Source organism: Eretmochelys imbricata, chromosome 4 (genome assembly GCF_965152235.1).
Source record: "Eretmochelys imbricata isolate rEreImb1 chromosome 4, rEreImb1.hap1, whole genome shotgun sequence".
Taxonomy (NCBI): domain Eukaryota; kingdom Metazoa; phylum Chordata; order Testudines; family Cheloniidae; genus Eretmochelys; species Eretmochelys imbricata.
This window is the reverse complement of record NC_135575.1, coordinates 87,382,517-87,394,199: the sequence shown is the minus strand read 5'-3', so window position 1 is coordinate 87,394,199 and position 11,683 is coordinate 87,382,517. Positions and strand designations below refer to the sequence as shown.

Sequence of the window (11,683 nt, the reverse complement as noted above, 5' to 3'; positions counted from 1 at the left end):
GGGTTTGTTTGTTTGGACAGTTTTGCTAATCCAGACAATCTTCTTTTTAAATTATCTGTCAAGCTGTTATGACTGTTCATTGCTTTGATTTCAAGTATTAGTATTAACTCTAGAAAGAGAAATCTGGGAGCAGGGATTTGTTGCAGGGACATCCCTTTGTGATTGTTCTGTCTGCCTGTAATACTCCACCTCAGTATAAGCATACACTCCAGAAGAATTATTGGACACATTGGCATGAAGGAGTTACAGCAACAATGAGTTTAACTCGCTTATCAAGAAAGGGAAATTAACATTGCCTTGGCAGGGAGATGGATTACATGACCTGTTAGATCTTTTAATATTTAGGTTCTGACTGTCACTTGGTTTTAGGCATATATTTTAGCACTCAGACAATTGTGTCCTGTTGCAATTTATTTATTGATCAAACAGGATGATTCCTGCTTCTAAAGTAATTAAAGCATTACATTTTGTCTTTTCGTTACAATACTTAGCATATTAAGCAAAAGTGAGTACAATACTTAGCATATTAAACAAAATTTAGGACTGTTTCACAAACAGGAACTATATGGAAATAAAAACAATTTAAATACGCTAGATCAGGGGTGGGCAAACTACAACCCATGGGACCCTCATGTCCGGCTCTTGAGCCCCTGCTGTTCCCCCTCCTGCACAGCCTCAGCTCACTGCACCACCAGCACCATGCTCTGGGCGGGGGAGCTGCAGAGCCTGGCCTGAGCCGGTGCTCTGTGCGCGGTAAGGGGGCAGGTGGGTTGGACAGAGGGCAAGGGAGTTCATGGAGTAGTTGGGGGGGGGTGGAGAGGGGTCAGGGAGGTCAGAGGGCCGGAATAGGGTTTTGAATGGAGGCAGGGGTCCTGGTGGGACAGTCAGGAAGTGGGGGTGTGGATGGGGCAGGGATTCCGGGGGGGAGAGGCAGTCAGGAAGGAAAGGGAGGGTTGGATGGTGCAGCGGTGGGGGAGGAGCAGTCGTCAGGCCACGCCCCCCCTCCCCTAACCGGCCCTCCATACAACTTTTGAAACCCAATGCCGCCCTCAGGCCAAAAAGTTTGCCTGCCCCTGCTCTAGACTGAAACCAACCAAGGTTATCTGCAACATCTTCACTTTGTTGCTTTAGAGAAATAACATGAGCAAAAAATAAATAGCAGGCTCTCCAAGGAGCAGATTCAGACCTCACCACCACCTTCACAAAAATATCCTGAACTTTACATTTGTTTCACCCGACAACTACTGTAGGTTAAGCTACAGAAAGAACTTCACAGAACATCTAAACTTACACGAGCGGTATAACAACTGCTTTTTAATTCATGCATTTACTCAAAGACAGACTGGAACATTTCTTGTCCCACCTTGATGTAAACTTCTCTCTCTTCATCTGTCATAAGTGACACTAGCTCTGGATTGTCACTAACTTCACTGTACAAGTGGGCCTGTCCAGCAACCATTACTGTCGGATCCAGTGTTTCCTGCTCCTCTTGTTCCAAGTCACTCCCTGCTGCTTTAACTACCACAGGTTTTGCATGTTTGGCCTCCTCCTCTGATTCACTGGTGTCACTTTCTGACTCATGCAGTTTGTTTTTGGCACGAGGAGGGGGATGCCCTGTGCCAGAGGAAGACTTAGATTCATGGATGAGAAGGGTCCTTATTACTTCATTATCAGTAACAGCCTCCTTAACACAGTCATCCGTTTCTTTGGACATTTCTGTTCCCAAAAACAAGAGAGCATCAAATAAGCCACAAGCAATTAACATGTAAACAGACCAGTAATTTTCCACTTGAACAATCCTATTTAAGTTTGACAATTGCAATCAAAGGATTATAAGACATCTTTCACAAGCGAATGGAATGAGTGTTTTCCTGTTCATTTATAAGCAGGGTATATGAAGTGTATTAAAATGGGATGGAAAGAGATGGACAGTAAATGCACCTCCAGCTCTCCTTTAAAATATATAGAGAGCCATCTCAGCTGTAGTTATTGTATCTGATATTGAGCATACCTGTTTCAATGGTTTTCTAGACATGGCACCCTGGTTCTTCTGTAATTCAGCACCAGATGTATCAGTTAGGAAATAAAATTAGATTTGTGTTTGAAATATAGCTTCTTATTTAAGTTACAGAAGCAGCATTGAGCCACTGAAGATATTTTTTGTAGTTGCATCTGGCACTTTATATAACTTACTCTTCTACTGAAGAATTCTGAACAAGATCATATTTGATTAAACTGACCTACTTTAATGGTTTGTTCTGTTGTTAATACTGGTTTCCTGTTTATCAGTAGACTGGACCCCCAGCCTTATACACAGAATATTCCTTTAAACCTTTGGATCTTTGTTCATAAATCTAATCCAAACTTCATGTTCAGCTATTGGAGTCCGACGCCAGCGTTTTCATAAGTGACTAGTGAATAAGGTCTCTCTCAAACTTGGTGCCCAAAAAGCACCCAGTTTTCAAAGGGGAGTGCTCAGCACTTTTTGAAAGTTAGTACACTTTAAAGTGTCTAAGTGAACATGCTGAATCACTACTAGCATTTGAAAAATCTTGCTCTGTATAGATTTATATTTGTAAAGGCCAGAAGGAACTAGTATCAATTAATCTTACTTCCTATATATCACAGGTCATAATGTCTGATTGAGCTAGAATGTATCTTTTAGAAAGATACCCAATCTTGTTTTAAAGGCTTCAAGGAATGAAAAATCCACCTCATTCCTTGGCAAGATGTTCAAATGGTTAGTTACCCTGTTAATACACCTTATTTCCAGCTTGAATTTATCTAGCTTCAGCTTCCAGCTATTGAATCTTGTCAAGCTTTTGTCTGCTTGATTAAAGAGCCCTCTACTAGCAGAAGTCTCCCTACACAGGTACTTGTACAGATATAAATATCTCTAAAGAAGCATTCAGTTTCCTGCTCTTCCCAGATTGAGAAGAGCTTTACAAAGATGTGTTGTTACACAGAATACATCATTCAAGAAGACATTTTAAAATATAAGGCTACTAAAAGACTGGGATTTTCCAGGATTTGGTGCATAAAGCAAGGTTCTTAAATCTGTATTTAGGTCCCTACATGAGGACAGTTTTCATAAGTGCTGAGCATCCACCAGCTACTAATGTGGGGGTGAGGAGAGAATTAATTACAGTACATTCCTAACGAGACAGCCATATCAACACATGACCATACATTCAAATCTTAGGTTCTCAAACTTTGTCTTACCAATATTGGAATCAGTTGCATTTGAAGATGCTCCTTGTACAGTACTTTGGGACATCCATATAGGATGTTCTTTAGTCACTTTTTCCTTCCCTTTCTTCTTTGGCTCAGACTCTTGGAAATCAATGACCAAGTTTTGAACATACATATTACTGACAGAGGAATTCTTGTTGGCCCATTTCTCAAGATGGATACTGGAGTCCAGGATGCTTGAACATACCCTCTGTTCAAAGCTGAAGGAAAAAAGTTTAATTCTTGCTTGCAGAGAGTCACTCTCCCAAAACCTCAGGGGATTTAAAAGTCTTCCCCCCCCTACCCCCGCCACACACACAAAAACACACCACCACCTCATCTCTCAATCAAGGAAACTGACACAAGATTAATTTCAGTTTGGCCAGCTACACTGTATCTTGAGATAAAATTATCTCCTCCCCAACCCATGATTAACGTGTGGTTCTGAGCTGTTAATAGCTGCATACCCTTTTCTAGAATACATTTTAGGATCAAGTGTATTGTCAGGATTAATGTCATGGTTTTCACAGGACAGTAGAGAGCAAAGAGAACAAGAGAGTAGCCAAAAGTAGTATTGAGAGAAATATAAAACTTTTAAGAAGCAAGAAATTCTCCCCAATGTGGAAAAAAAAAAATCTTTGAGTTTGAGGGGTAAATACACACATTTAATAATTGGGAGTTTTTAGAGTGCCATATACTACAGATATGCCAAACATAACACAGTTCTGTACGTTAAGCAGTTATGGTAAAAAACACACACCAAACAGGCACAATACAAGACAAATAGAGTAGAAAGAGCCATGAAACTAGAACATTGCACAGAAAAGGATTTTAGGTTTTCTTATTTATTATTTTCTATGCATGGAACTTTGCACATATTAAGCAAGAAGTAGTTTCAGTGGAGCATTAAAGAGACTCCAGTCTAGACTTCGTGAAAGGATGACAAAGTTTAGAGGAGACAAAGGAGTTGTTGGGCAGGTGTGCAAGAAGATTCAAAGTTCTCTGTCTCCATCCCTATTTGTAAGCGAGTAAGAAGTAAAAAGCAGTAGTCTACGAGGAAGTGTTAGGAAAGCCTGCCAATGAGTAGTTTGGGGGGCTGGAACTTTGGAAGTGTAGAGAAAGAAGCAGTAAGATGTGCTTGACGGCCTGGGAGTGCAGGAAAGGAGGCAGAGGAGACTCAAAAGTGACATCAAGGCTGAGAGCTTGGGTAATAGGAAGGATTAAGAAATGAGGCAAGGACAGGGCTTAAGTGAGAAAGTTAAAAAACAAAACAAAAAACAAACCTGTCAACAAGGCAGATCTAGGAGTCACTGGTAATGGTATCAATGATGAGGAAATTGAGACAGGTGGGTGGCTGAAGGGGATTAAGGTTAGTAGTGGAAGGAGTTAGGAGCAAGAGAGCAGATAACTGGGTTGGAGATAATAGGAGAAGGAAGAGATTGGCATGAAAAATAAGATGACAGGGAGGGAAAGAAGCAAAGGAGAGCCTAGCAAATTGTGTCAATTCTAATTTTTTAAGTAGTTAGCAGGATCTTAGGCAGATACAGAGAGGAGTAGGCTGTTAGTTTTAAGGAAAGCACAGTGAAGAAAAGGTGCCAATGTTTAGATGCGCAGGAGTCAGAACTAAAATTGTTTATGTAAAAATAGGCCTTAGTGGCCTTTTGAAAGACAATTCGTGATTCTAGTCAACAGGATTTCACCTCACCACCTTGGGCCACTTTTTGTCCTCCACTTAAATGGGAAGAAAGATTTACAAGTTTAGCTTAAATTATGCTCTGGAAGAAGTGAGCCAGAAAACATTTGGTTTTCCATAAGTTATAACTTGGATTGAGAAGGGATTTCTCTTCATACCTTTCTGATAGCTCTGGAATTTCCGTTGGCTGAGGTTCAAGCAAATCATGTGGTAGAACAACATCTTCAGTCTCGCGCAGTAGAGCGAAGATGGGTTCAATCTGTTCGTTAAATTTTGCTAGCAAGGTTCGAGCATCTCGTTTGGGAAGCGCAGAGGCATCCTCCTCCACTTCAGCATTGCAGTAGGTGCAGCGGAAAGTCTCTGCAACATCATCCCCATTGGAAATTCACAGGTTAGTAAAAGATGCAAAAATTCAGCAGTGATCTTTGCCAAGGAACCTGCTCCCCCAGTGAATAAGACTTTTGAAGAACAACTCAGTTCCGTGCTACAACCATCTATGCTGCTTGAAGGGACACAATCAACTTGAAATCTTTCAGAGTGGTAGACATGTTAGTCTGTATCAGTGAAAAAAACCCGAGGAATACTTGTGGCACCTTAGAGACTAACAAATTTATTTTGGCATAAGCTTTTGTGGGCTAAAACACGTCGGAGAACACTTCAACCTCCCCGGTCACTCAATTTCAGACCTAAAAGTCACAATTCTCCAACAAAAAAACTTCAAAAACAGACTCCAATGAGAAACTGCAGAATTGGAATTAATTTGCAAACTGGACACCATTAAATTAGGCTTGAATAAAGACTAGGAGTGGATGATGGGTCATTACACAAAGTAAAAACTATTTCCCCAAGCTAATTCTTTTTCCACCTACTGTTACTTACACCTTCTTGTCAACTGTTTGAAATGGGCCATCGTGATTATCACTACAAAAGGTTTTTTTCTCCTGCTGATAATAGCCCACCTTAAATAATTGGTCTCATTACAGTTGATATGGCAACACCCATTTTTTCATGTTCTCTCTGTATATGTATCTTCCTACTGTATTTTCCTCTGCATGCATCCGATGAAGTGGGTTTAGCCCACGAAAGCTTATGCCCAAATAACAGATTTCAAGTTAGAGATGAACAAATTTACTTTAAAAAAAAAAAATGGTTAAAAAGCAGTTGCTGATACTGTTCCTGCCTCTGAATCCTGGGGAACACTGAGAATTTTACAATCACATTTGCCTCTGATTTTGACACACCTGTTGTATGAAAGATCCACACAAACAGACTACCACAGGAAAGAGAAATTGTGCATTTGGCAACATCTTCTGTATAGTCAATTCCTTCTCTCTAATGTCTTATACTTGTTCATTCAGCTTAGACATAACATGGAACAAGAGGTAAAATATTTTCAGGCAGATTTGATGTTTAAATTGACAGTGTGCTTTTAAACACAATGGTGCTATTTCTAGCTGAATCCTGCAGTAAAAACCAGTACCTCTACCTCAAGGAACCTGTTTGAAGTGTACAGTTCTACTCTGAAAAGCTACTCTGTAAAAGTGTCACCATCAGCAGCTTCCATGTTTATTGTTTCAATGATTACAGATCAAATTTGCTCAGTTTACAAGCCAAGAAGGATTTTGCCAGCGCGCAGCCCTGCAAACTCCCCTTACAATCTCAAAATCAAGCTTTGCTCGTTCTTTCTAGGTCATTCATCCTTATCAGCTACCCAGATGTTTATAGTGTAGGTGTCAACTGCCATTGCACCATACCTCACAATGCCTTGTCTAGTGAATCTGAAATGCAACTTCTGGTTCAGTTGGCTTGAAGAGGAGGCAGAAACTCCTGAGTTGTAATGCCAACTCAGCTCCTGACTTGCTATGTGCCTTTGGGAAGACACTGAACCTCTATGTCTCAGTTGCCCTATTTGTAGAATGGGGAAGCTTATACCTCCCCCTCTGGTGTTAGGAGAATTAGTTAATGTTTGTTAAAACAATTTGAAATACTGTATTTTATTAATATTTTATGGCATCTTGCCTCAGGATCTTCATGCATTTATAACCATTAAATTAATTTAACCTCAAAACACCCAGGTGAAATGGGCAACTTACTTGCATTTTACAGGTGAGGAAATTAAAGACAACATAAAACTTGGTTAAACTACTTGGCCAAGGTCAAACAGCAAGTCCATAGCAGAGCTGAGACTAAAATCTGAATCCTAGGACTGCATCTTAGCTACAGGAATACCCTTCCTCTTCACCACAGGTCATTCTAAAAGCCCAGTTATTTCCTTCTACTTTTTTTTTAGGGCAAATGTCCAAAAACAAAACCCAACCAACCTGGTTCTATTACAAAATGTGCACAGGTGCAGACACATCTAATGCTGCCAACAATTTCCTGAAGGATGAGAGCAGATGAGCAGCCTAGCTGGCATACCTGTGAATATGTCAAACAGCTGATTTACTTCCAGGTCCGTGTAAGTGCTGAAGCAGGATGGACACTTGAAGGAGGACCTGGTGGTTGAATCCCGCTCATCTGCTTCTATCTTCCGGCGCACATGATCCAGTTTGTACTTCACCACGTCCACCAGCAACTTGTAGTTGATGTAATAGTAGTTGTGCCTTGTACTCTTCCCATTGGGCCCTGTTTCAACTCGCATGCGCAGCTTGACAAATTTATCTGCCTTGAGTGTGTTGAGGACAGTGCGCAACTGTTTGCGTTCATACTTGAGCAGTAGCAACAAGTCATCCTCCTTCACACAGGGGTATCGGATCAATAAGTCAAGGACCAGTGAGTACTCTACCCCATAGAAGCCACGCACCATGTATTTGGCCAGCCGTTTCAGTGCTGCAGGGACTTCGGTAATAACATCTTGATCTTCCATCAGTAACTAAACTGTGTCAGAAAGAGGAGCATTAGTATATGTAACACTGACAGACCCCAGTCGTTGGTGGGCGGGATCGAACTTGGGGCCTCAGTGCATGAGCCTCTAGAGCAGTGGTTCTCAACTGTGGTCCACCGTTTGTTCAGGGAAAGCCCCTGGCGCACCGGGACGGTTTGTTTACCTGCTGCGTCTGCAGGTTCAGCTGATCGCTACTCCCACTTGCCGCGGTTTGCCGCTCCAGGCCAATGGGGGCTGCGGGAAGGGCGGCCAGCACATCCCTCAGCCCACGCTGCTTCTGGCACCTGGAGCAGCGAACTGCAGCCAGTGGGAGCCACCATCGGCCAAACCTGCAGATGTGGCAGGTAAACAAACCAGCCTGGTGCGCCAGGGGCTTTCCCTGAGCAAACGGTGGACCAGAGTTGAGAACCACTGCTCTACAGCATGAACTAAAAGCCATATGGCTGTTAGCTAAGGATGTAGAGCAAACCCAATCTCTCTCTCTCTCTCTAAATGGTCTCAGTACCACTAGATAGGCCAGAACACCACACCCAGGAGGTTTGTGGGTTACATATACAGCCTACGCAATGTTAAGTGCTTTGTAAATGTTTGGATAGCTCGGATTTGTTCTAAAGCAGGTCATCTGCAGTGCTGCTCTTTCAAAAGGAGTCTGAGTCTGCATCTGAATTCTGTGCAATCGTTATTAGGTTCTGATCAACCCCACCACATCTGGATATTAAAGCCTATTGAATGCTTTTGGGCCGAGCTGTGTATTAGTGAGTGTCCATACAACAGATGGACACTGCTGGGTAAGAGCCTACAGAAGAAAGCAAGGGAGAAGGCGTTAGAGGAAGCTTGTGGAGTTTTTCTTACAGTTTTCCCTTGAGCTATCTCCTCTGGGGGTGGACATGGGGTTAGGAGGAGGACAGGATGCTTTGTTTGGTTTCTAAAGGTCATCCATCCCACCTTTAAGACCACCATTTTCTTTCAGCTTGGCTTGTAGATCACATCAATTGGAATTCAGGTTGTAAGTGAACATCTCATGTCCTGTGCTGGAACTTACTGTGTGCAAGGTTAGTGAGAAATCTCTGCAAGTGTCATGTGATCTCTTACAATTGCCAACCCTCCCGGTTTTGCCGGGAGTCTCCCAGAATCGGGTTTAATCTTCCAGGAGGCCACTGAAGCCAATCCGGGACATTTTAAACTGATAAAAGTCTGGTGGCACAGCAGGGCTAAGGCAGGCTCCCTACCTGCCCTGGCCCTGCACTGCATCTGAGAGCGGCTAGCATGTCCGGTCCCTAGGAAAGGAGGTCTCCGCGCACTGCCTCTGCCCACAGATGCCGTCCCCGCAGCTCCTGTTGGCCGCGGTTCCCGGCCAATGGGAGCTGTGGAATCAGTGCTGGGGGGAAGGGGCAGCACATGGAGCCACTTGCCCGCCCCCCCCCCCCCCCACACACACCTAGGGGCCGGACATACCAGCCACTTCCAGGAGTGGTGTGGAGCCAGGGCAGGCAGGGAGCCTGCCTTAGCCCTGCTGCACTGCCAACTGGGAGCCACCTGAGGTAAGCGCCCCCCTCACCTCCTCACATACCCCAACCCCCTGCCCTGAGCCCCTTCCTGGAGCCAGCACCCTACACCCCCTCATGCACTCCAACCTCCTGCCCCAGGTCAGAACCCCCTCCCATAGCCTGCACCCCAACCTCCTGCCCCAGGCTCAGCTCAGAGTCCCCTCCCACACTCCAAACCCCTTGGCCCCAGCCCAGAGCCTGCATCCCAACTCCTTGTCCCATCCCGGTGAAAGTGAGCGAGGGTTGGAGAGAGCAAATGAAGGAGGGAGGGGGGATGGAGTAAGCAGGGGCAGGGCCTCATGGAAGGGGTGGGACAAGGATGTTTGTGTGATTACACAGTTGGCAACCCTAGATCTCTTGTATTAATGAATAAAATAGTTTAACATACCTCATGACACCATTCCAAGGGATAAACACAAGAGGGCAGCATTGAGATTGAACTATAAGTCTTAATTTGGCATTTCCCATCTTCTAAATGCTTGACTTCTGTCCAGATTGCAATGGTCCCCAAGGGAATGAGTGTTCAGCAACCCAGAAGAGTCAGAGCACAGAGGGGTTAGGCCTAGTCCAGCCTTCCCCCAAAATACCCATGTAGACCGGGTGCAGCGTAAGAGTGTTCCATTGGCCCATAGCTACCAAGGAATATTCCTTTTGACAGGAATGTTCCCTGGTGGGATGATGTGACTGGTTTCCAGCCCTTGTACATGGCACAGATTTGGGGCCTTTGTCACAAAATCAGTCCTGTTAGTTAAAATTTATGCTCATACTCTCTAATTCAGATATTATAACCGTTAGCGATAATGAAGGTTATCAGGGAAAAATCTGTTCCCTGGCTATGGCCCAAAGAAAGCAGACATCTTGATTCAATATGTCCAGGTTGAGTAGTATCCTGTAACATTTTACACAGCATTTTTTATTCAGCACACTCTCCAAAATATATACATAAAGCACCACTGAACTAGAGGGCCATGTCCTCTGGGGTGGAGGCCACCTGCCAACGACAGCACAAGATGGGTGGCTGAGTGGGAGGATGGTCTGTGTAATGACACTGAGAAAACCTTCTCTTGCAAAATGCATCATATACTCTCCAATGTCCACACTGAGCTCCAGTTTTTAGGGCCTGGCCAGAATACTTCCCACAGCAAACTGCATGGAGCTCAGTCTATCTACCTTGAAGATGAACAGCTGATCTAATCCTGCCTACGTTTGAACTGGTCGCTAAATATCTCAAAACGTTGTGCTTGGACCACTCTGCCACCTCTTCAGCATGGCTTAGAAGCCCCACTGCTGTTTCTCTTTCATTGTCTTTATATATCAGATTCTCTTTCCACAGCAAATGCTTCTGCCAAACACTCTCCCCTTCAAACCCCTTCTAGTAATTCTCATTTTACATATATCCTGATAACATCCCTGTCCTGCACACTCTGTGAAAGGCAGCATAGCTAGGCTACTGACAGGAATAGTCTCCCCTGTGCACTGCTACCCCAAGCTGCAGCAGGCACCAACTAATAGACTTTGCACCGTAATAATTTACTTAACCATTAAAATGTAGACAATGCATTGTCCCCCTGTGAGGTAATTCAATAACGTTATGCCCATTTTATAGATAGGGAGTCAGAGAAGTTAAGAGACTTGCCTAGGGTCACCCAGGAATTTAGTGGCAGAACCAGGAGTAGAACCCAGGAGCCCTATTCTCCTGCTGCAGGAGACAAGTAGCTGCTAGTGTGCCGCATGGGAGAGGTGTGTAATTGAGGGTGGTGGAAGGTAAGGTCCCAGGTCTCCTGAATACCATTCTCCTTGCAAAGTGTTCCCTCCCACCCTTCCTGGCAAGTCATTGAGACGTCAGTTTTTGTCACCTCATGACTATCCTGCTCCATGTCAGCCCCACTGACTGAGGCCATAAAGTCAGGGGCGAGAGAGGAGTGGCTCAGCCACTCCTCTGTTCCCATCCTTAGCTTGTTCAATGCTGCTTTGACACAACACATTATGGCAGCTTGCTGGACAGTGTAGTACCAACACCCCCTTTCTCCTCATAGAAGTTTCCTTCCCTTAAAGCTACCTCTAGTAACATACTCCTGCATAAAATAATTTCACTGGTCTGACAGTTGGCCCACATATTTGTTAGGTGGTGAACTCTTTCCCACACACCTCTCCAAGTCATTACATGGGAGTGACTGTAAACTAGATGCTAGCTTTGCATTAAGCAAGAGGGCTATGGGATGGATACTCACACAGGGGAGTCAGATCAGTATTATCTCCATTTGAGAGACAGAAATAAAGATACAGAGATTAAGTGATCCGATTGGATGCACTGTAGTCTGGTAGCAG

At 44.0% G+C, this 11,683-nt stretch overlaps 1 protein-coding gene across 1 annotated transcript; it reads right to left on the bottom strand.

The window, feature by feature from the left end:
• Window positions 1–1,327: 1,327 nt before the first annotated feature.
• Window positions 1,328–7,790, bottom strand: LOC144263618 (general transcription factor IIE subunit 1-like). The gene is made up of 5 exons (XM_077814559.1): window positions 7,343–7,790; window positions 5,083–5,284; window positions 3,223–3,452; window positions 2,674–2,691; window positions 1,328–1,716 (listed from the first exon to the last, which is right to left on the bottom strand). The coding sequence occupies exons 1-5, from the start codon at window positions 7,788–7,790 to the stop codon at window positions 1,328–1,330; spliced, it is 1,287 nt and encodes a 428-aa protein (XP_077670685.1).
• Between the last annotated feature and the right edge of the window lie 3,893 nt (window positions 7,791–11,683).

Bases quoted from the DNA above. Each gene is read 5' to 3' on its own strand.
- LOC144263618 (XM_077814559.1), bottom strand. From the start codon at position 7,790: ATGGAAGATCAAGATGTTATTACCGAAGTCCCTGCAGCACTGAAACGG. The intron at 5,285-7,342 runs GTATGCCAGCTA...ATGATGTTGCAG, and splicing joins GCTGTTTGACATATTCACAG to AGACTTTCCGCTGCACCTAC. The intron at 3,453-5,082 runs GTATGAAGAGAA...TTTTTCCTTCAG, and splicing joins ATTCCAGAGCTATCAGAAAG to CTTTGAACAGAGGGTATGTT.